General features: G+C 63.8%; 4 protein-coding genes across 6 annotated transcripts; 1 reads left to right on the top strand and 3 right to left on the bottom strand.

Annotated features, from left to right (window-relative positions):
- Nucleotides 1–379: 379 nt before the first annotated feature.
- Nucleotides 380–4,162, bottom strand: TRIM54 (tripartite motif containing 54). The gene is given in 10 exon segments (XM_032104524.1): nt 380–610; nt 808–846; nt 1,005–1,106; nt 1,447–1,571; nt 1,664–1,686; nt 1,912–2,145; nt 2,271–2,368; nt 2,371–2,615; nt 2,970–3,142; nt 3,603–4,162. Coding segments are annotated over 10 exon segments (1,218 nt in total). The 5' UTR covers nt 3,771–4,162; the 3' UTR covers nt 380–599.
- A 520-nt stretch (nt 4,163–4,682) lies between these two features.
- On the bottom strand, nt 4,683–6,797 carry DNAJC5G (DnaJ heat shock protein family (Hsp40) member C5 gamma). The gene is made up of 4 exons (XM_032104525.1): nt 6,615–6,797; nt 6,156–6,369; nt 5,846–5,999; nt 4,683–5,298 (listed from the first exon to the last, which is right to left on the bottom strand). Exons 1-4 carry the CDS (start codon nt 6,725–6,727, stop codon nt 5,219–5,221), a joined length of 561 nt encoding a protein of 186 aa, XP_031960416.1. The 5' UTR covers nt 6,728–6,797; the 3' UTR covers nt 4,683–5,218.
- A 145-nt stretch (nt 6,798–6,942) lies between these two features.
- Nucleotides 6,943–16,897, bottom strand: LOC116441889 (uridine-cytidine kinase-like 1). The gene is made up of 14 exons (XM_032104291.1): nt 16,633–16,897; nt 16,288–16,394; nt 15,894–16,064; nt 15,379–15,450; nt 14,943–15,132; nt 14,786–14,847; nt 14,486–14,502; nt 13,659–13,757; nt 8,769–8,862; nt 8,592–8,654; nt 8,377–8,499; nt 8,195–8,302; nt 7,961–8,117; nt 6,943–7,825 (listed from the first exon to the last, which is right to left on the bottom strand). Exons 1-14 carry the CDS (start codon nt 16,895–16,897, stop codon nt 7,752–7,754), a joined length of 1,602 nt encoding a protein of 533 aa, XP_031960182.1. The 3' UTR covers nt 6,943–7,751.
- Nucleotides 16,898–18,210: 1,313 nt separating this feature from the next.
- Nucleotides 18,211–22,172, top strand: SLC30A3 (solute carrier family 30 member 3). 3 transcript variants are annotated; one of them, XM_032104080.1, is made up of 8 exons: nt 18,211–18,327; nt 19,512–19,684; nt 19,755–19,901; nt 19,986–20,139; nt 20,585–20,789; nt 20,901–21,006; nt 21,333–21,467; nt 21,546–21,791. In XM_032104080.1, exons 1-8 carry the CDS (start codon nt 18,245–18,247, stop codon nt 21,689–21,691), a joined length of 1,149 nt encoding a protein of 382 aa, XP_031959971.1. In that variant the 5' UTR covers nt 18,211–18,244; the 3' UTR covers nt 21,692–21,791. The 3 variants fall into 3 exon arrangements, with proteins under 3 accessions (XP_031959971.1, XP_031959972.1, XP_031959970.1); XM_032104081.1 differs by having other exon boundaries at nt 21,320–21,467; nt 21,546–21,652; XM_032104079.1 differs by lacking the exon at nt 21,333–21,467 and having other exon boundaries at nt 21,632–22,172.
- Nucleotides 22,173–22,215: the final 43 nt, after the last annotated feature.

The following is a 22,215-nucleotide window of genomic DNA, read 5'->3' as shown; positions in this document are numbered from 1 at the left end:
GGAGCCTCCCGGGCTCGGGTGCCGCGGGCCCCGGCCCGCGCTGATGTGGCCGGGTGTGTACTCAGCCAGCTCATCCCGACAGTGTTTGCTCGGAGCACCCGGGGGACGGTGCTGCTGCGGGCACCCAGACGGGGGTGGCGGGGCTGGGCGCCGCCTGAGGACCCTCGCCCCCGAGCAGGGGCTGTGGGCGGGGGGCAGAGTCCCACTCACAGGGCTCCCGAGTCGCACTGGGGCTCTGGGGTCTCAGCCCCTTGCCTGAGGTGCTGGGGGCACTGCTGGGGTGATGGGGCAGGGGCCGCGCTGGGCTAGACCCTGTGGGGCCGGTGCAGAGCTGCTCTGGGGCAACCCCCGCCTCCACCCACCACACACCACACGCGAGAACGTGTCCTCACACACTTTTAATGTTGGAGAGGGGCAGCGCCCATCTGGGGAATTCCAGCAGCAGGGATGGAGCTTGCCTGAGAGTGCCAGGGACGGCCATGAGAAAGGGGTGCCAGGGATGGCCATAGCCGGGGCAGGGGTGGCAGAGACAGCCATAGCCGGGTGTGACAGGGACAGCCACAGCTGAGGGGTTGCCAGCATTATCCCACAGCTCCACTTCAGTGCTGACCTGTGCAGAAAAGTAGCCTCAGCCCTGTGACCGTGGGACCCCCTTCCCACTCCCTGCAGCAGGGAGACAGGGATGTCCAGGGGGAGCCTGCGGCGTGACCATCCCATCCACATCCTCATCCCCCTTCCCAGGAGGTGTCTCCTCTGCCCCACGGCACCCCATGGCTGTGCCTATCTCACAGCCCATGAGGGTCTCACCATGGGGAGAACTCGCTGGCTTCTGCCTCGGCCCCACATCTGCAGAGGGAAAGAGAGAACAAGATAGAGACAGGGATACCCCGGCACCCTGAGGGACCCATGCTGCTGCATGTGGGCCATGGCACAGCCAAGCAGGCATGGCACTGGACACAGCACTGGGCATGACATAGCACTGGGCAGTCACAGCATGCACTCACCTTCAGCAGCTTCGGGCACCTCCAGGCTGTCCAGCCGGTCCTCATCCGTTGCGGCCTCACTGCCGTCCCCAGGTCCATCACCCTCATCCTCGCCCAGTGGCTCTGTGGGCAGGGAACAGCTCAGGTGGGACCTTCCCTCCCTCCCTCCTGCAGTGTGGGGATACACCAGGACATGCCAGGAGGGAGATGACCAAGCAGGACACTCCAGGATGCTCCCAGGAGGAATGTGACCAGCCCAGTGTGGGAACCAGGGAGAGCCTGGAGCAGGACTGCCCCTCCAGGGTCCCTGGGTGGTGCTACAGGTGGAGGTCACATGCCCAATCCTGTGTGGGAGCCCCACACAGGTTGTGTGGTGGGGGGGACTCTGCTTGTCTGAGGGCTGGGCACCCCAGGCAGTCCCAGTGCCCCCTCGGGACGGCAGCAATTTCCCCAGTGCAGGCACCTGTCTGGAACTCGATGGTCCTCAGCATCTCAGCCACATAGTCCACGTTGATGGAGAAGTGGTCCATGTTCTCGTAGCCGGGCTCAGGGCGGCTGCTCATTGATGCCTTGGACATGTCTGTGATCCTGCAGGGCAGGGACACCCTGGGAGCTGCAGAGTCCAGCACCCAGAGAGCCACCAGCCACAGCTCTTTTCCCCCCCCATACTCCTGACTCACTTTTTCAGGAGTTCCTTGGAGTGCTGTGGAGAAAAGTGAGGGGGGATCAGTGTCTCCTAGACATCACCCCCCCACAGGTCCACCCCTGCACATCCCAGGGCATCCATAGATCCTTTTGGGTGAGCATAGCCTCCCTGTATCGACCTGTGAGGCAGCCCCATGCCCCTCAGGGAACCATTGCACTACCACACAGCCCCAGGGCAGTCCCAGCCTCCTGTGCCCTCCTCTCCCTGTTGCCCTGGCAGGACCTGCAGGTACACGGCCATCTGGGGCTCCTCCATGGCATGGATGGCTGACTCCACCAGTTTGGAGGAGGCCTCCAGGTGGTCTCCATACTGGCGGATGAGCCCACGGACACGCTGCAGCTTGGCCTCCTGCTCGGCCGCGATGCTCTGCAGCAGCTCCTTCTTCCGCTCCTCCAGGATCCCGTACAGCGCATCAAACCGCAGCCCCACGTGCTGCTTCTGCCGCCGACCGTTCTCCTGCCAGACAGGAGTCAGGGGCTACACTGTGCACCCCCCCCAGCACAGCCCCAGGGCTGGACCCTCCCAGCCCCACCACATCCCTCCACTGGCACAGCCCCAGGGCCGGACCCCCCGGTCCCAACCTCGATAGTGTGGCAGATCTCCTCCATCTGTGTGATGATGGCCTGGATTCGGTCGTTCCCCGCCACCAGCATGGCGATGCCATCACTGAGCTCGCTCTGGGAGCAGAGGGGATGGGCGTGAGGGTGGCTGTGCGGGTACCCTTGGCCCCCCCAAGACCCCGGGGGCCCCCTACCTTCTGGCGCTGGTAGACGGCCGGCAGCGGAGCCACCTCACAGTCCTTGTGCGCCCCAAACACCTTGCAGAGGGAACAGGTGGGCACCTCACAGCGCAGGCAGTAGATGTTGATCCGCTCATCCTCGTGCTCCTCACACATGAGGTGCTGCTCAGCCTTGGCGTGAAGGGGTCTGCATGGGGGTTGGGGATGTCAGATAGACACCCCCAGTCCCAGGGACACTCCCAGCCCCAGAGACATCCTGGCCTCCAGAGACACCCCAGCTTCAGGGACAGCACCAGCTTCAGGACCTGCCCAGCCCTAGGGACACCTCTGGCCCCCGGGGACGCTTGAACCCCAGGGACACTCCTGGCACCAGAAATACCTCTGGCCCCGGAGACACCCCCAGCCCCAGGGATATTCCCTGGCCCTGTACGGGCCCCGTGACTCCCCAGTTCCTGTTGGGATCCCACCCCCAGCCCTCTCGGTGGGTTCACTGTCACCCGCAGGTCTCGCCCCCCCCCGTGGGGTCCCCGCGCCTCCGGACCGGGCCGACTCCTGCTTGTAGATGTCGATTATGTTCTCCACGAGCAGGTTCCGCTGCAATCCGTACACCCCGTGCCGGTCCAGCACTACCTCGTGCCGGCATGACGGGCACCGGAACCGCCCGCCCGACGGCACCGCGCTGGAGCCCCGCGACTGCCACAGCGGGTTGGAGGCCTGGGGGGGTAAGCGAGGGGTCACGGCGGCAGCACCCCGCACCCCCGTCACGCCCGGGCAGCTCCCACGCCGGGAGCGAGACCCCCACGGATCAGCGCCCCACAGCCCCCGGGCACGGACACGGGCAAGGAGACAGAGATGGAGACGGGCAAGAGCATGGACACAGGTGTGAGCACAAACAAGGACACACACACACGGCCCCCGCCTCCCGCCCGCCGTCCCCGCCAGCCGGGAGCGGCCCCAAGCGCAGCCCAGCCGGGGGTCCCAGCGGCTGGTCCCGGAGCCGGGAATCCCAGCCAGACCAGCCCCCCCTGTGAAGAGGATCTCGGTGTTCCTGGTGCCGCCCGCCCCTCCGCCTCGCTGGCCGGGGATCCTGGGATAACGGGGCCACCACCCGCCGGCCTGGGGTGCTATGGACGGAGGTCCCGGTGCCTCCCCCCGCCGCACCGGCGGGTCCCACCTGGAAGACGTCGTTGGCGCACTTGCGGCAGAGGTTGTGCTGGCAGGGCAGGATGACCACGGGCTTGGAGAACATCTCCAGGCAGATGGGGCAGATGAGCTGCTTCTCCAGGCTCTCCATGCTCCGCGCCTCCGCCAGAAGCGGTTTCAGCCCTACCGCGAAGTTCATGGCCGCGGTCCCGGCCCGGCCCGGCCCGACCCGGCTCTGTCCCGCGGCTTCGCTCCGGCCGCCCGGTGCCTGCTTTGTTTCGGCCCCGGCCCCGGCCCCCGACGCTAATTTTAGCCGCCCCCGCCCCGCCGGGGCTGCAGCTGTCGGCGGCGTCGGGTGACACTGAGTCACCGTTCCTGCCCACCCCTCGGGACCCGCTAGTCCCGGTACCGGCTAATTCCCTGGGATCGACTGAGTTTCGGGACCCGCTGATCCCCTGTCCAGGGAGGAGCGGCCGAGGTTCCGGGGGACCTGGGCTGGCTGGTGCAGGGGCTGCAGGGCTGGCAGTCGTGTTGAGGAGTATGTGCCCCCCTCCGCAGGCAGCAGGGCTGCCTCTTGGGGCCCCCCAGATCCCACGCCCCCAGCCCAGTGCCAGCCCCCTTGAACAGCAGGGTGGAGGGGCTGATGCCAGGATGCCCTCATCCTCACTCACCCTGGCACTCTATCTATATTTAGGGAGTGAGGCACAGCCCATGCAGCTGCAGGCAGAGGCAGAGACCAGAAATGGGAAGAAAGGGCAAGGGGCTCACTGCGTCCCCCTTGGTCCCATCCCTGCCAGTCGTCCTAGCCCTCCGCAGGGCCATGGCTCCCCAGAGAGCAGGACAGGAGCAGGGGGCCTGCAACAGCAAGGAGTGGGACGAGCAGAGCCTGTGGGAGCCAGCAGCAGGGGACGGAGAGTGGGACCAGGTGGGTGACAGGAGACAAGTGACATTCACTCCACTTGGGACAGGACCTGTCTACACCACACCCCACTCATTCCACCACCCTGCAGGATCCATGGGCACAGCCCAGAGCATGGACACCACCAGGCAGCAGCACATCCTGCTGCGCAGCGTTTTGGCAGCCCTGGACAGAACCCAGGCAGACACACACTGCCCTCCCGTCAGCCTTTAATGGTGCCCACAAAACCCCAGACAAACCCAGAGGGCAGAGGAAAGGGGTACAGATAGAAGCACCCCAACCCCACAGCAGCATTTGGCACCCAGCACCCATCGGGAGGGTTGCATGAGGGGGGCAGCGGGCTCAGCCCAGCCCCAGAGGTTACAGTGCTAATGGTCTTGGACGCGCTCAGCTCCCCTGCGTGAGCTATGGAGCTCGGCCTGGAGCCTCTGTTCGTGCCTGGTGCTCGGTGCCTGATGTGGGCACAGGCAAGGCACTAAAGGGAGTCACAGCAGCACGGGCTCCAGGCCACTGCCACCACTAGTGCTGGGATGCAGGGGCATTGCCCTGGAGCTCGAGCAGGGCCCCAGGAGCCTGTGCATTGATGCTGGCCAAATTAACCTGAGATTCTACCCCTCCTGAGACTGAAGAGCCAGTCCGGGGGGTGGGACCATGGTCCAGAAAGTGGACAGTTCCAAAGGAGAATCCCTGCCCCGAGTCCTGAGGGAGTCGGCAGAATGGGGTCAGCCTCAGGCATCATTCCTGGTGCTGGCAGGCAGCGGCTCAGTGCTGGCAGGTGGGGGCTGTGCTACAACAGGGATCTGAGGATCTGGAAAGGAAGAGCAGCAGATCAGTGGCTCAGTCCATGCTGTGGTGCCAGTGAGCAGGAATCTTACAATACCCCCACGAGGGCTCCCACAGCCCAAAGCTCCCACACCCCTGGCCAGCGCAGAGCTGAGTGAGAGTGCCCCAACCCCAAAGAAACCTGCAGGAGTCACCCAGTCCCACTGACATGAGTATGGCTAGTGCCAGGGAACAGAGCTGGCCTGGACCACAGCCCCTCTTCCCCTGTTCTGTGCCCCAAAGAGCACGGGCCCAAGGGTTTCTAAGGTTCAGGCCTGTTCAGGGGGCCCTTGCCCAGAGGGAAGGAGAAGGTGTAGCCACAGCCCATGCAGTGGCTCCCTCTGTCACTGTCACCAGCCCTGGCCCATACAGGGAACACCGAGAGCTGGCTGGAAGTAAGAGTTGAGTCTAAAACCAACCCAAGCCCTGAGCCAGAGCTCTGTCCCCAACATGAGATAGAACATGGGGAGACCCCAGAGCCCCCGCAAAGCAAACACAGGTGTTCCCAGCTGCTGGGCTCCAGCCGGACTTACCGCTGTCCTCTGCACGCATCTGTGCCTCCAGGTCCTTGGGGTCCACATACTTGTAGGACTCGTCCTCCTTGGGTGGGCAGCATGTCCCACAGCAGAAGAAACAGCAGCAGCAGCAGCAGCAGCAGGTGAGGGCACCGCAGCACAGCACCAGTGCCTGCATCAGGGACAGACGCACTGTGAGCTCACTCAAGTCCCTGGCCCATCACAGCAGTCCCGTGAGCCCACTCAAACCACCAGCCTGCCGGGACAGCAACCCACTAAGCTCACCCGAGCCGCCAGCCCCACGGATGCCAGATGATGCCACACTCACCTGGAACCACCACTTGGACATGAGGAAGTAGTGCCGGACAGCATCATCGCCGAACTGCTCAGCCACGTAGAGGCCAAGGGAGCCGTACTGGTCATACAGGCGGCGCTTGTCCGCGTCGCTCAGCGTGGCGTGGGCGCTGTTGATCTCCTTGAACCGCTCGGCTGCCGCTGGGTCATCGGGGTTCTTGTCTGGATGGTACTTGAGAGCCAGCTTCCTGTGGGGTGCAGCGGGGGGACCCCCGGCATGGGTAACAGCCTCACTTCCCGGACAGACCAGACCCCGGGATGGAACCAGGGCCCCCAGGCACGGGGTTACAGCCTTGTTTTCCCAGAACCGACCCCGACCGCCGGGATGGGACCAGGACCATCCGGACGAGATCCCGGCCCGCGTTCGCGGGACAGACCTGCACGCCTGGGCTCCCAGGGCGACCCCGCGGACCCCGCCGGAACCCCCCCGTACCGATAGGCCTTCTTGATCTCCTCGGGGGAGCTGCCCTTCTGCAGCCCCAGCACACGGTACAGTGCTCTCCCCGACCCGGGACAGCTTCCGCTGCGCCGCGGGGGCTCCGCCATGGCCGCGCCGAGGGTCGCGGGACCGGACCGGACGCCCCAGCACCGCCCGCCGCGGCCTGCCCGCGCCCGCCGCCGCTTCCGCCCGCGCCGCCGCCGCTCTGCGCAGGCGCCGCCCACGACCCGGTGCGGGGACAGCGCCCGGCGCCACCGGCCCGGCCCCGGGAAGCCCCGACCCCGACCTCGACCCGGCGGCAGCACGAGGCGGCACACAGGAATCGCGCTGCTCCTTTATTGGTACAAAACGGCGGCCGAGGGGGTGGTGACGGCACGGCCGGGCCCCGGGACAGCCCGGGGTGGTGACGGCACGGCCGGGCCCCGGGACAGCGCGGGGTGGGGGGCGGACCCCCGCCCCCGGAACCTCCTGCTGCCGCCCGTGGGGGAGGGGGTGGGGGCAAGGCTGCCGCTGCCCTTTGAAAAAGAACCTGAGCAACAAGGGCAGCACCGCGGACACCTCGCCATCCCCCGGTCACCGGCACCGCTCTGCGCACCGAGGATGGGACAGCACCGGGAAAGCAGCCGGGTGCCAACCCCCCAGCTCCTGGGACCAGGGATGGAGTGTGGATTGGTGGGGACACAGCAGATCCATGAGATCCAGTCCCTGATGTCGGAGGGTCCCGCTGGAGCCGGGGGCTGCCCACAATAAATACAAATAAATACGGATTCCAGGCACGGAGCACGCCTGGACTGGACCCCATCCCCCTCCTCCCCTGGGTAGAGGGTGAGCACCCCCTCAGGCACAGCCGCAGGGAGACCACCACTCCCTTCTGAGGCACGGCTCTGGGAGCAAGGAATGTCCCTAAATGTCCCCTCTCCATGGGCCACAGGAGAGGCCATCCCTCTCTCCTCCTCCCTGGGGAGGATTGGTCCTTTGGGGCAGAGGAAGGCCAGCAGCAGGGGCTTGTGCAGGTCCAGAAAGCCAAGGGCTGGCAGGTGGGCATGGCTGGCAGCTCAGGGCCTCTCCTGGGGGCAGGGATAGGGGTCAGCCCTGCAGCAGGCCTGGCCTGTGGTCCTGTGGCCAGCCAGCTCAGCAGTCTATGCTGTCGCTCTCACACCAGGCCGAGGGGCCATCGGTGCCGAAGTATCTGTCTCCAAAATTACCTGGCAGAGAAAGGGACAAAGTAAAGGGTCAGCATCAGCACCAGCCCCATCAGAGTCCCTTCAGTGTGGCCACAAGGTTACCCCTAGGGTTGCTGACCCTGGCCACGAGGTACAGCATGCCCTGGTCCCCCTCACCAATGCCCGGGATGATGTGGAACTCCTCGTTGACCCGCTTGTCCACAGCAGTGGTGATGATGTGGACACGGGGAAAGGCATAGGCCACGGAGTGCACCCCCATTTCCGCCATCAGCAGCGACAGCAGGAAGATCCTGTCCTCCTGCACATCGTGGTCCTGTGGAACATGGGGGTATGAGCGTCCAGCTGGGCCCAGAGGGCCCCATGCCCCCACCTGCCTACCCGGCCCCTCACCAGCAGGACGCGCACAGCCATCATGGCCGCGGCCCCCGTGGACACGGTGCTGTCCATAAGGATGACGTAGTCCTCGCTGATCTCCTTGGGCAGGCGCAGGTAGTGGAGCTGGGGAGGGAAGGAGGGTGGTTGGTGACCGGCCAGTGGTGCATGGCTGTGTGCCAGGCTGCAGCAGGACTCACCTCAGGCTCCCCTGTGTCCAGGTTGGTCTGGATGAGAATCTTGCCCAGGCGGATGTCCTTGCAGACAGCGGTCAGGGCCTGCTCCATGGTCTCGCCTGCTCGCAGGATGGAGACGCCGGTGATCTGGGAGAAGGGCAGGGACACGTGCTGGGTGCTCCTAATGCGTGCCAACCCCAGTAGCTGTGCACTCATGGGGAGCAGGGATCGTGTCTCACCCGCTGCCTGTGGAACCGCTTCCCCTCGTACATCGTGCCCTGGGGCGTCTCCACAGTGACCGACTGCAGAAAGGGGAGCACAGCAAGTGTGGGGGGAGCCAGACCCCATGTGACTGGGGGCACCCAGCAGGGAAGATGGGGACGGGGTTGTGGCTGCACCCAAGAGCGGTCACTCACCTTCAGCGGCAGGAATGACAAGGCATGTTCAATCAGCAGCCGCATCAGGCGCTTGGAGTAGAAGATAAATTCATCCCTGGTCGTGTCCTTGTTCCTGGAAGGGATGACACATGTGAGGCGGGAACAGAGCCCCTGCCATCCCCTGCAGACAACCAGCATGGCGAGCAGTCCCAGTCTGTGGGAACCAGAGCACTCTTGGAGTGACACAGTCAGTGATCACCAGCATTTTGGGGCTCACTAAGACCTCAGCTGTAGTCTTAGACAGGACCACAGAGGCAAGAGAGGGGCTTAGCTACCCCAGGAGGGAGATGCAAAACCAGCTACAGACATCAGGGAGCTGGGAGAGAATGGGGAGTAGGAACAGGTCAGGCAGGACCATCAGTCCTGGAGCAGCACGAACTCAGGAGCAGTGGGTGAGTGTTGGGGAGCCCAGGGGGGGAACAGGAGCAGAGCCAGGATGGACTAGGACCCCGCTGTGGAAGGGGACATAGTGTACCATGGCTGAGCATGCTGGGTGACAGAAAAAAGTTGAACATGTCCCCAGCTCTCCCCTCTACGTACCAAGTCAGATAAAGCACTGCCAAGAACCAGGTGACTCTGAAATACCCATAGTGCCCTTTTCACAGCTCTGATGTACTGAAGGCAGCTAGAAGTAAAACTAACACAAACCAGAACAAAGCTACCATGGGGCTGCAATTCCCAGGAAACCTCTCCCCATCCCCAGGAGGGGTAAAGCCAGCCCTGCATGCAGGGCATTAACCCCATGGCAGAGGGGAAGTGGACAGCTTTTCGTACTGGGAGCACCCCTGGCCACCAGCCTCGTGGGGAACATGAGGACAAAGATGTCCCACAGACACTCCTTGTTCCCAGATGGAAGAGGTGGAGCTGGCAACACTCCTGAAGAGGCAGAAGGATATTGAATATTTTTACTCTGTATTTTAAGACATCATCTGCCATTTCTTACACCTTGCTGGATGACAGACAGCCCCAATGAGGCACTCGGAGGAGGATGAACAGTCACTGCTGTCCCTGTGTGTTCCTGCAGCCATTCCAGGGTCGCTCATAGCTGAGCACCTGCAGTGACCACGGCATATGGACATCCCAAATCCCTGGGCACAGCCAGCACCGCCAGGGAAGGCAGAAAATCAGTTCTGGTCTGGAAGGAACAGGCACCCTGCCTACGGCTCCCAGTGTGGGCTGTCAGCATGCACGCACAGGTGGACTGCACCCCCACATCCACCCACAGCAGCTTGGGAACAGCACAAGCCCAGCAGCCTCCCTGCCTCCACGGCAGCCTGTCCTGTCCCAGCCAGCTGCCCCCACTGAGACCCACAGCGGCTGTGCTGGCCCCTGGCTGGGTGGGACGGGCCCCACACTGCTCCCACAGAGGCAGGTTTCTCTGGGGATGGGGGAGCACCCCTGGCCCCAAGTGCACAGACACAAACAACCTTGAAGCTTCTCCTTGCCCGGGACGCAAGCAGTGCAGGGGGAAGGGCTGTGCAAGGGAGGACAGCCCAGACATGCTTGGCAGCAGCAGGGTACCAGGATCACTCCATCAGTGCTGCCATCCCACCTCCTCAGCTGGCAGAGCACTGCCAAAGGGGCCATCGCTGTCCCCATAGCAGTCCCCTCACCCCACGGCGTCACTGCCTGGGTGAAGCCTGAGGAAACACGCTGCTCCTATCCACAGAGGAGGCAGATGAACCTCAGCACACTGCAGCACACTGGGAGCCTGCAGCTGGGCATGGCAGCACCACAGCTGGCTCTCCCGAGGACCTCAGCTTTCCTTGGCATGCTCAGATGACAGAGGGACCAAGAGCATCTACCTGGGGCCAGATCATGGCATCAGCTCTGCACATGAACTGGAGCCAGCTGGTACAGCCAGGCATGAATCTGGGCATGAATGGGTTACAGAATCCCAGAATGGTTTGTGTTGGGATGGACCTTAAAGGTCATCTTGTCCCACCCCCTGCCACGGGCAGAGGCACTTTCCATTAGACCACATTCCTCCAGACCCTGTCCAACCTGACCTTGGGGCAGTCAGCTTCCCTGGGCAACCTGTGGCAGAGCCTCACCACCCTCACAGAACTTCTTCCCAGTATCTCATGCAACATGCCCTCTGGCAATGGGATACCTTTCCCCCTCATCCTGACACTGCATCCTTCATACTCCATCTCTTCTCAGCCTCATGACTCAAACTGTGCAGCTATTCCAGTGTGGGACTCATTTTCAGTTTCTGTCTCTCCACGACAGCAGAAAATTGCTCTAGAAAGCGCTTCCCCCGGATGCCAGCCTGGATCTGCCATGACGATGCTCATCTGCTGCCACCAACACCCTCCCAGCAGACAGAGGGGTGGAGCATGAGGAGCCTCTGTTGTGGAACAACAGGGAATGGTGCTGGCTGGCATGCCAGGATTGACCATCTGCATCCTAGAGAACTGCACTGGGAAAGACCGGACAGGAAAAGGAGGGAGAAGAATCCTGGCTCACAGCTCTGCGGTGATGCAGGCACAGGGTTTGACGTGTCAAGGTGCTTGGAAAGGCTGTGCTGGTGGGAGCAGCAGCACTCCATGAGCACTGCTGCTGTGTGTAGGGCCAGTGGCACCGCGGCAGCTGAAACCTGGTTCAGTGGAAGGTTCAGTCAGGGACTGAACTAGGTAGCCTCTAAAGGTCCCTCCCACCCAAACCACTGTGTGATTCAATTAATAAAGACAAGAGACAGATCTGCCAAGATGCAGTAACCTTGCACATGGAGATGCAGGAAATGTGGCAAAAGGTGTGTTTGATCCTCACCAGGTCTCTGAGAGCCCGAGAGAAGGGCACCAGGCAAAAGCAGCACCTCGGGAGCAGAGGGTCATACGTGGTGACCAGCAACAGCCCCACGTCATGCTCAAGTGACACAGAAGCCAACAAGTGCTGCCAAGTCTCATCAGAAACGCATGCTGCCTCGCCGTCCCCTAACACACACACCCAGGGGAGCTCCTCAGCTCAGAGGTTCAGGAAAGGCACTGCCCCAGCAGGATTTGAGGGGGTAGCTGACAGGCCAAGTCAATGCTCCTCAGAAAAGTGGCATTTCTTATATACCATCTGGAATGGGCTCAGCTGCCTCCCTGCCACCCCTGGCCCTGCTCCCACGTGGCATCAGGACAGCCACAGCCACGTGAGGCCAATAGTGCTGCAGCCCTGCAGCCCCAGGCAAAGCCCGACCCACTCCCAGGGCAGCTCAGCACAGCCTAAGCCTCAGAGGATTAAGGTCATCAGGCACTTGTGGTACAAAGGTGGAGCCACAGCCTGGGGGAGGGACATGGGCACTGGCAGAGGGCCACCTGAGCTGCCACATCACCTGTTCTACTGCTGTGACCTGTCTCTGAGCCTGTGCTGCCACAGGAGGAAGGAGTCAGGAGAAGGAAAGGAGGTGCCCAGCCTGCATGTGGTCATGAGTATCAGAAGATCATAAACTGTTGGGTTGGAAAAGCCCTTTGCGATCAAGTCCAGCTGCTCCCCCAGCACTGCCAAGGCCACCTCTAGCCCACCTACCCAAATGCCACATCCATGTGGTTTCTAAATTCCACCAGGGATGGAGACTCCATCACTACCTGGAGCAGCTGTGAGGAGGCTGGACAAACCTTTCCATGAAGAAATTGTTCCCAATATCCAACCTAAATCTCTGGAGCAGCCTGAGGCAGTTTCCTCTTGTCCCTTATTCCATGGGAGCAGAGCCTGACCCTCACCTGGCTGCATCCTCCTGTCAGGAAGCTATAGAGACCGAGAAGGTCCCCCCAAGCCTCCTTTTCCCCAGGCTGAGCCCCCCCCCCAGCTCCATCAGCTGCTCCTGGGACTCCAGGCCCTTCCCCAGCTCCGATCTTTTCCCAGGACATGCTCCAGCCTCTCAATGTCTCTCTTGTCAGGAGGGGCCCAGAATTGCCCCAAGACTGGAGGTGCCCCAGTAGTGCCCAGCTGGGACAGCCCAGGTGCCATTGGCCTCTTGCCCACCTGGGCTCATGTTGAGCCACTGTCGACCAACACCCCCAGGGCCTTTCCAGCTTTCCAGCCCCTCTGTCCCAGCCTAGAGCACTTCATGGGGTTGTTGTGACCCAAGGGCAGGACCTGGCACTTGGCCATGTTGACCCTCACACCGCTGGTCTCAGCACATCGATCCAGCTTGTCCCAATCCCTCTGCAGAGCCTTCATCCCACCCAACTTGGTGTCATCTGCAAACCTACTGAAAGTGCACTCGATCCTCTCCAGGTCTCTGATAAGGACAGAAGGTTACACTTTCCAAACCAACATACAGGTGCCATAGCAGCCATAGAATGAGCAGGCACAGGAGGACCTGATTGAGCTCAACATCCCCTCTCTGCTGTGCAGAAACACATGTGGCAGCTGCCAGAGTCTACAGCCACAAAAACAAGGAACCTCTCAGTAGTCCTGAAGCCCTTGACCCTCCTCTAACTAATGCTACAGTCATCTGGAGAAAAGGAGCATCAGAGGGCAATGAAAAGATCAAGAGTGGTGAAGTCATAGAAACACCTGCCCAGGTTCCTTCTCTAAGGTGGCTCTAAATGCAAGTGTCCTGGGAGAGGAGCAAGGTACCCCTTGCTCCATGCCACCAGCTGCTCCACCTGTGCTCCAGTGAGGAAAGAGCCAACCAGTCCCCTCTCATTGTAGGAAAAGCCTGCCCTTGGCTCAGGAATCACCCAAAGCAGATGTGCAGAGATCTGGTCACCAGAGAAGTGCCTGTGGGACCAGGGCCAGCTCCATTCAGCTATTCTGCTCCAGGCCAACACCCACAACTGAGGTCCCAGGGGCAAAGGGGAAGAACTCACCCCAGGCCTTGTGGTGTGACCCCACCAAACAGCCTAGAGAACAGGCCTGGGGGCAGGGATGTACCTGATGATGGTGTGCATGCCCCGCACCTGCGGCGTGCTCTCCAGGACACTCAGCGTCTTTGGCAGTGGCTGTCCTTGGTGGGCGGAGGCCAGGGCTGCCCTGCAGTGAGGAAGGGGGTCAGAGCTGTGCAGCACACGCAGAGCCACAACATAGGGCCCTTGGAAGGACATGACCCTGCCAAAGGAAGGCTCCAGGAGAACCCCCGTGCAAGGTGGGCATCGTGCTTGGCCTTCCTGCCTGGATCCTGAAGAAGGCCCCAAGTCTGATGCCAGGTATGAGATCCCAAAGCTGGACTACCCAAAAAGACTGGAGCGAACCTCCTGGACCACACATCCTGCTGCTGCAGTCTCTGCAGCACCAGCCTTGGCCAGCACCAGGACCAGCAGCTTTGCAGGGCAGGACACTGCCATGCACCCCAGGATCGGGCTGCACACTGTGCAAAGGATGAGGGCTGTCCTGCTCAGATGGGACATGAACTGCCAGGAACATGGACCACACACGGCACTTTTCCTGCTGAAGCCAACAGCCCAGGACAACCCAGCAGCTGAGGCAGAAGCCCTGCTCCAGACAGGGATGGGACCAGGACAGGGACCTGGCCACATGCATCAGCTACAGTGTAGGATGTGTCACGCAGAGCCCACAGCTGCAGCCAGACAGGCCCCAGGAAGCTGACAACAGCCTCTGCAGCACCTAAGCTACACTTAGGCACGTCAGCGAAGCTCTGCCAGCAGGGACAGAGAGGCACCAAGACTTGGAATCCAGTGGATGCCAGCAGCCCCCCACCCCAACCCAGAACTGGCTCCTCTGCAGTGGTGGGTCCCACATACCTGACTGTAATCTCCCGCTGGATGGTAGAGAGGTCATCAGCGCAGCACAGGGGAACAGGAAGGACACCCTGTCAGTCACTCACAGGCCAGCACAGCCACCAAAACAACCCAGGTGGCTCCCCACCCTCCACCCCAGTGCCCGCCTCACAGATCTGCTCCCCCAAGCACCATGCCGGGGCCTTCTGAGAACAGAGGGGCGATGTCAAGACTCCCCCCAGGTGCTCCAGGAGCACAGGTCTGTGTGCAGCCACATCCTGCTCTCTGCGTGCAGGACCCTTCTCCTCCTCACCACTGGCTCACCTTCTCCAGCTGGCTGTGCACATGCTGCACAATGAGGTCCAGCGCCACGAAGTTTTCCCCACCTGAGAGTGGAGCAGAGGAGCCGGGTGGGGCGGAGGCTGACCCACCCCTGCCCCAGAACACCCACTCCCAGCGCTGGGGTCAGCTCTGGCCTCACCCCTGGGCACCACGATGTCAGCAACCTGCACGGTGGGCTCAATGTACTGCTCAAAGGCTGGCTTCACAAACTTGTTGTACTGCTTGATGACCCCTGCCACATCACGCCCGCGCTCCATGGTGTCACGCTGCAGCCGCCGCACCAGCCGGATGTCAGAGTCCGTGTCCACGAACACTTTCATGTCCAGAAGCTGGAAAACTGGGAGGGGTGAGCACCCCCCTATGCAGCTCTCATCATACCTGTGTTACTCCCCTCTACCACGCAGCGATGGCACCCAGCATCACCTCCCCTGAGGCCTCTGACACGTAGTGCTCTGGCAGCAAGTGGGATGACCTCTCCCTCCGCAGCCCCCACTGCTGCAGTGGCACACAGGCCAGTGCCTGTCCTGCTGCAGCACATCCCCTCCCGGGCCAGCGGCCACCTGAGGCAGCGATACCTTGAGCAGCTCCTTGTTGGCAAAGGCCAGGATCCCTTCGAACACGATGACATTGGCCCCATACACTGTTTTCTGCAGGCAGACAAGAGCCGGGCTTGTCCTGTTTCTCTCATGTGCCACGGCAGCACCAACACTGACACAGACAGTGCACTGATGCCCCTGGGCTCTCACCACTGTGTTGGGGCTCCCATAACTGTTCCGCAGCACCCAATGTCTTGGAGCCCTAGTTCATCCCTGTGCATGATGCTCCAGCCCAGGACAGACCCTGAACCTTGCTACAGATCCTCTCCCCAATGCCAGCCCCCGGCACCCCTTCACACTGAGCCCTTTCCTCATATCTGTGCAGGCCTGTTTGCAGATCCACCCACAGTCTCCCCAGAATCCTGATGTCCCCCACTCCTGATGACCCCCAGCCGCCCCTTCCCTTTAGCCTTCCAGGCCCTGCAGACCCCAGAGGTGCTCCACTTTCCCACTACTCTGCCACCCAGGCCCAGCCCGACCCCTGCGGCACCCACCCACTCGCGGCGCCGGCTGTGCGTGGTGAAGTCATACACCGGCACCTTCACGCTCTTGCCCTTCTTGAGCTTGCGCAGGACACTGACGAGCAGCTCGAAGTCAAAGGCATCGGGGTGGTCGAAGTTGTAGTCGCTGCGGGCTGCCAGCGCCTGCTGCCCCTCATCCAGCACCTGCAGGCACCGGCACTGCTCAGCGCCATGCCGGATGCCCGGACCGGGGCACCAGCACGACTCAGCACTGCGCCGGATCCTGGCATCCACAGGCACCAGCACCGCTCAGTGCCGCACCGGATCCCTGCAGCCCCGAGCATCAGCGCCGCTCTGCCGCGCCTTGGAACCGCGAGTATTGGCACCGCTCAGCGCTGTACCGGACCCCCGCATCCCCGTCCCGCACCTTGTAGAAGGAGTCCATGGAGAGCAGCACGACCCAGGGCACGTCCAGCGCCTCGATGATCCGCGTCGCCACCGTGGTCTTGCCTGAGGCGCTGCCGCCGCACAGGCCTGCGGGGAGCGGCGGGGCACCGCCCCGGCCCCGGATCCGTCACGGCCCCGGATCCGGCTCCAGCCCGGTCCCAGCCCCTCCTGGGCCGTCGCTCGGGCCCTGGTTCCACGACTTCCGACGGCAGCCCGATCCTGGCCCCGGTCCGGCCTCCATCCCCTCCCCGACCCGGTCTCGGTTCCATCCCCTTTCTGGCCTGGCTCCATCCCCTCCCCTCCCCGGCCCCGTCCCACCGCTCACCGATGACAAAGGCCTCGTCCACGGGCGCGCCGGTCTCGCTGTACCAAGGCGGCCGCCCGGCCGTGTAGATGGTCCGTTTGCTGGTGCGCAGCAGCGGCGGCTCCGGCTTGCACTGGCTGGCGGTGCGGCGCCGTGGGGCCGGGGCGGGCGCCAGCGGCAACCGGCTGAGCAGGGAGCCCAGCGGGCCGGGGCCGGAGCTATGGCCGCGCTCCGGCCCCGGCGCCCCCCGCCACTCGCGCCGCTCCTCCGCACCCGCCGCCGCCATCGCCGCGCGCGGCCGCGGGGGCTGCCGGGACACGTCACGCTGCGCACGGCCCGGGCGGGACAGGCCCCGCCCCCGGATGAGGCCCCGCCCCCGGATGAGGCCCCGCCCCCGGTCCCGTCTCTGGGCACCCCGGGAGCGCTGGGCTCACCCCCAGACCCCTCCCCAGAGGTGTCACAGCCGTGCAGCCCTGCTCTGCTCTGCGCTGAGCAGCCGCAGCTCCCTCAGCCTTACCCCAGCAGAGACGCTCCAGTCCTGCAGTATCGCAGGGCGCTCGGCGGGCTCTCCCCAGCTTGTCTGTGTCCCTCTTGTCCTGGGGAGCTAGCGCTGGGCCCGGCGCTACGAGATGGTGTCCAGGACGCGCCAAGGGCCCGTTGTTGGTTCATGGTCAACTCGGTGTCTCCCGGGACCCGCGCAGCCTTTTCTGCAGAGCTGCTTCCCAGCCGGCTGCCCCCGGCCCGTCCTGAGGCTGTTCCTCCCAGGTCAGGACCCAGCACTGCCCCGTGCTGACCCTCCCCAGGCTCCTGCCCCCTGTCTCTGCAGCCCATCCTGGATCCCTCCGCACCACGGAGCAGCACGACCCGCCGGGTGAAGCCACCTCTCCCCGCTCGATGTCATCTGTCACCGTGCTGAGGGTGCTCTGCGTGGCCTCCAGGTCTCTAATGGCGGTGTTAGACGGGACTGGACCCAGTACTAACCCCGGGGCTCACTGGTCATTACTGGCCGCGGAACGCCCTGCTCTGGGCTCGGCCATACCGCCCCTGTTCAGTGCAGCCCCTCTCGGCTCATCCAGCCCATACTCCCACAACTTCTCTCGGAGGATCTCATGGGGTACAGCGTCAAAAGTCTTCCTGTAGCCTGGGCAGACACTATCCCGTGCACTCCCCTCGTGCACCGGGCTCGGCATTTCACCGCGGAAGGTGATCGGGATGGTCAGGCACGATCTCCGTCGGTGACACCATGCCGGCTTCTCTTCAGCTCCCTTCCTGTCCTTCCCGTGCTCAGACGGCTTTCAGGATCAGTTGTGTCATCACCTGCCCAGGGACAAGAGGTGAGGTTGAGCCCTGCCCCCAAAGAGCTGCCCCCGTGAAAGCAGCGCCCCTTACACACAGCTCCCACGTATCACACGGATTTGCCTGGAGCAAGCACTGGATTTGCCATTGGACCGCAACACCCGAGCTGTCCCGTGCACCCCCCCGGACGCCCCTTCCCAGAGCCCGGAACAGCGGCACCCGCGGGCGGTACCACCCGGCCACCCCCTCGTGGGGCGGGACCCGGCGGGTGGGGGCGGAGCCACGGCAGGGGCGGGGCTCAGCGGTGCCGGTGCCCGTGGTGCCGCTCGCGCCCGGGATGGAGCCCCCGACCGGCACCGAGAGCGCCCGCCTGGTCAGCCCGCGGGGCGGCCGCGCCGACGGCAGCCTGCGCCTCAAGAGGTACCGCCGGCACTGGCACCCATCACCCCGGCATCCCATCACCCCGGCACCCCCACCACCGCCAGCACAACTCCATCACCGGCGCCGCCGGCACCGACAGCATCAGCACTTCCATCACGGGCACCACCATCACGGGCACCCCCATTGCCCCGGCACTTCCGACACTCCAATCACCACCGGCACTTCCATCACCACCGGCACACCATCGTCCCGACAACCCCATTACCGGCACTAACACCTCCATCATCGGCACCCCCATTACCCCGGCACCACCACCCCCGGCACCCCATCCCCTCCCAGGGCCCCCGGCAATTCCTCGCACCGCCACCTCCATTATCCGCCGCATCTGCAGCCCTCGGTCCTCTTGCACCCGCACGGCCGGTACCTGCTCCCCCATCACCCCTGGCACCTCCATTGCCCCCATCGCCCTCAGCTCCCCCGGCACCCGCAAGCCCACGGCACGTCGCGCACCGCCCAACTCCCACCCCCCACCCGATACCGGCACCCCCGGCACGTCCCTCCCCGCCCGCCCCCGTGCCTTCATCCATCCGACACGAACATCGGCAGCTCCGCAGTCCCCGCACCAGCCCTGACTGTCCGCCTCTTGCACCGTCACCCCGCCACCAGCACGCTCACCCTGACACCGGCACCTCCGCTCAAGCGGAACCCGCCCGACCGTGCGCCATCCCCGCTCCCCCCTCGGGTGTCCGTCCAGCACCTATCGGTGCCCAAGCGTCACCTACGCACCGGTACCATCCATCCATCACCCGCCCACACCGGTACCGTCCATCCATTAGTCCCCCTCCCGGTGGGCTGTCCGTCCCCCATCCCGCACTGCTGCCCCACGCACCAGCACCTCGGCCCTCGCCGCCCCTTCCCCACGCCTCACGTCTCCGCACCGGTGGCCCGTCCCGCAGCCCGGCCCCAGGTGCAACACCTCGCTCCCACCAGCAGCACCTCCCCGCGGGTACCCGCACCGCTCCCGGCTCCGATTCCGGTGGGAGCCCCGTGCCACCGCCTCCTGCTGCTGCTGCCGGTCCCGTGGCTGCTCGTCCCGCTGGGGGGGGTTCTGCAGGTGCCCCACCGGCTGCCTGGCTGCATACCACTGGGCAGTAGCAGGACCCTCGGGGGTTCTGGGCAGGAACACCAGACCCGGTGTTGCCAGCAGTGACCCCCGCCCCTAGTCTCTTCACAGGCTCTCAAGATCCTTCAGCACTGCCGGCCCCCCCAGTTCCAGCTCCCCACTGCTGCTGCAGTCCCCCAACCCCCAGCCCTGGGCAGGGCAGGCTCCAGGCCCACCAGCAGCTGAGTGTTGCCTGTGCTGTCTGCTGCCTCTTCATGGTCGGGGAGGTGATAGGTAATGGGGGCTGGGCCAGGGTGGGGGGCTGCCGGCGGGGCGTGGGGTGCCAGCTGCTCTGTGCCCACAGGTGGGTACCTGGCACACAGCCTGGCCATCATGACGGATGCAGCCCACCTGCTGACAGACATGGGCAGCATGTCTGTCAGCCTCTTCTCCCTCTGGGTCTCCAACCGTCCGCCCACCAAGACCATGACCTTTGGCTGGCACCGCTCTGGTGAGCTGAGGAGCACGGCCCTGTGGGACTCCATGGGACCTCCATGGCCAGGGTGGGTACTAATGGGTCCGTCCCATCTCACAGAGACACTGGGTGCGCTGGCCTCTGTCCTCTCCATCTGGGTTGTGACCGCAGCCCTCATCTATCTGGCGGCCGCCCGCATCATCAGCAATGACTACGAGATCGAGGCACGAGCCATGCTGGCCACATCCGCCTGCGCTGTCGGCGTCAATCTGGTGTATGTCCCACGTGGGGCTACTCAGCCATGGTCCCTGTGTACCATCAGCTTGAGTCCTGCCCCACCTATGCCTCTGGAACCCCAAGAACCCCAACTGTGCCCCCAGGTCACCTTATGTCTCTGTGTGCCAGCCTTGTGTCCGCAGGCGCTGTCTCTCCCACTTCCCTGTCCCCCATATATTCGGGGCTTCCAGTCTCTGTGTCTACACCCCCATGCCCCACATTCCCTGGTCCCCAAGCAGCACGTCCCAAGCCCTGTAACGAGCCCCATAACCAAACCCCTGCCCTGTTCCTGCACACCTTCCAGCCCTGCTGCGTCTCCAGCCCCACTCCTCTCCACCATCCCAAGACCCAGTGTGACTGCCTGTGCCCCCTTTGACCAAGCAGGGCCAGCAGGGCCCCCATGTCCTGTCAGTGTGGCATTGAGCCAGCCCTCCTCTCCCCAGCATGGCCTACATCCTGCACCAGGCCCCTGCTGGCCATGGCCATGGCACAGGGGCCTACGAGCAGCTGGAGAGCTCTGTGGCCTGCCAGCCCAGCCATGGGCCCCTGCCTGGCAGCACCAGTGTGCGGGCAGCCTTCGTCCACGTGGTGGGTGACCTGCTGCAGAGCGTCAGTGTCCTCGTGGCTGCCACCATCATCTACTTCAAGGTGACCGGGCTGGACTGCCCCAGTGCTGCCGGTGGGAACAGCTCTCCCAGTCCCACCCAGGGTGCCACGTGGGCTCTGCCCCCAGATTCACAGAGATCCTGCTCTCTGCAGCCCCAGTGCAAGATTGCAGACCCAATCAGCACCCTCTTCTTCTCGGTCTTTGTCCTTGGCTCCACCATCACGATCCTCAGAGACGTCTTCAGGGTCCTCATGGAAGGTGAGCAGTGAGTGAGAGGGGTGCAAGACCACAGGTGCAGGGTGGGCACAGGAGCTGCTGGAGCTGCAGCTGCCACACCACTTTGCCCATGAGGCAGCTTACCTCTGTCCTTCCCTTGCCTCACCTGAATCCTCCCAGTCCCTCCTCTCCACCCCAGGCAGGTACATTGGTTCCAAGGTGAGGCTGTCTCACCCAGAGCCACCATGCTCAGCCTGGTTCCCCTGGGAAAGCCCCCAGCCCTAGTGGCTTCCACTGGGAGCTCTCACCCAGGTGTGGGCTTTGGCTGGGGGCCAAGGGTGGCCCCTGTGACCAGGTGGTGCTGGCAGGGACACCACAGGGCCTCGAGTTCGATGCAGTGAAGGAGGTGCTGCTGGGGGCCAGCGGGGTGCGGGGTGTCCACGACCTGCATCTCTGGGCACTGACGCCGAGCCACCCCGCGGTGTCGGTGCACGTGGCTGTGGGTGAGTGACTCGCACAGGGCATGGCCGGGGGTTCTCACTGGCCATGCCAGGAACGAGCCCCTGCCCTGCTGCTCCTAGATGCCAGTGCTGACACTGAGATGGTGCTGCAGGAGGTCACTGCCCGGCTCCAGAGCAGGTTTGGCTTTGCCTTCTGCACGGTACAGGTGGAACGGAGCCAGGAGGAAACTGCAGGCTGTCCCCACTGTCAGGACCCCCATGCCTGAGACCCCCCACCTGCTGCTACATTGGGCCAGGCTTGGCCCTAGCCCCAGCTCCTTGTGTTAGAGCAGGGCAGTGCTTCAGATCCCAACATCCCCTCTACCCACCCCATGGCTGCAGAGCCCTGAGCTGGGACAGTAACTCCAGTGCAGCGTCCCAGGGGGGATGGACACATGGCCTGGCCTGTGGAGCACAGGGGCTCCCTGGGATCTTCCACTCCCTGCTGTGCCACAGCTTCTGAGGTGGAATCCTGCCCCACCACCCACTCCCCAGGGAGCCTGTCTGTCCTGGCAGGAAGGGACATCCCCCATGGAGGACCTCAGACCTGGCCTTGGCCCCAGCCCCCCATGCTGCTGCCTGGGCTCCATCTGAATCCTGCTGTGCCTGGGCCTGATCCATCCCCTCTGCTGAGTCGTGTCTGTGCCCCTGGTGTCCATCTGTGCCAGCAGCGGTGCCAGCGCTGCCAATAAACGTGTTGGAGCAGCAGCAGCAGTGCAGCAGACAGAAGGGCATGGGGAGGGAAATGGTG

The sequence above is a fragment of the Corvus moneduloides genome, chromosome 3 (genome assembly GCF_009650955.1).
Source record: "Corvus moneduloides isolate bCorMon1 chromosome 3, bCorMon1.pri, whole genome shotgun sequence".
NCBI classification, from domain to species: domain Eukaryota; kingdom Metazoa; phylum Chordata; class Aves; order Passeriformes; family Corvidae; genus Corvus; species Corvus moneduloides.
The sequence above is the reverse complement of the archived record's forward strand: the minus strand, read 5'-3'. Positions and strand labels throughout refer to the sequence as shown.

Coding starts and splice junctions, on each gene's coding strand:
- DNAJC5G (XM_032104525.1), bottom strand. CDS start 6,727: ATGGCGGAGCCCCCGCGGCGCAGCGGAAGCTGTCCCGGGTCGGGGAGA. Junction 6,370..6,614: donor GAGATCAAGAAGGCCTATCG/GTACGGGGGGGT, acceptor TGCACCCCACAG/GAAGCTGGCTCTCAAGTACC. Junction 5,299..5,845: donor GATGCGTGCAGAGGACAGCG/GTAAGTCCGGCT, acceptor CTTCCTTTCCAG/ATCCTCAGATCCCTGTTGTA.
- SLC30A3 (XM_032104079.1), top strand. CDS start 18,245: ATGGAGCCCCCGACCGGCACCGAGAGCGCCCGCCTGGTCAGCCCGCGG. Junction 19,685..19,754: donor CATGGTCGGGGAGGTGATAG/GTAATGGGGGCT, acceptor CTGTGCCCACAG/GTGGGTACCTGGCACACAGC. Junction 21,007..21,631: donor CTTCAGGGTCCTCATGGAAG/GTGAGCAGTGAG, acceptor TGCACGGTACAG/GTGGAACGGAGCCAGGAGGA.
- LOC116441889 (XM_032104291.1), bottom strand. CDS start 16,897: ATGGCGGCGGCGGGTGCGGAGGAGCGGCGCGAGTGGCGGGGGGCGCCG. Junction 8,655..8,768: donor TGTCATTCCTGCCGCTGAAG/GTGAGTGACCGC, acceptor CCCTTTCTGCAG/TCGGTCACTGTGGAGACGCC. Junction 8,500..8,591: donor AGCGGTTCCACAGGCAGCGG/GTGAGACACGAT, acceptor CCCTTCTCCCAG/ATCACCGGCGTCTCCATCCT.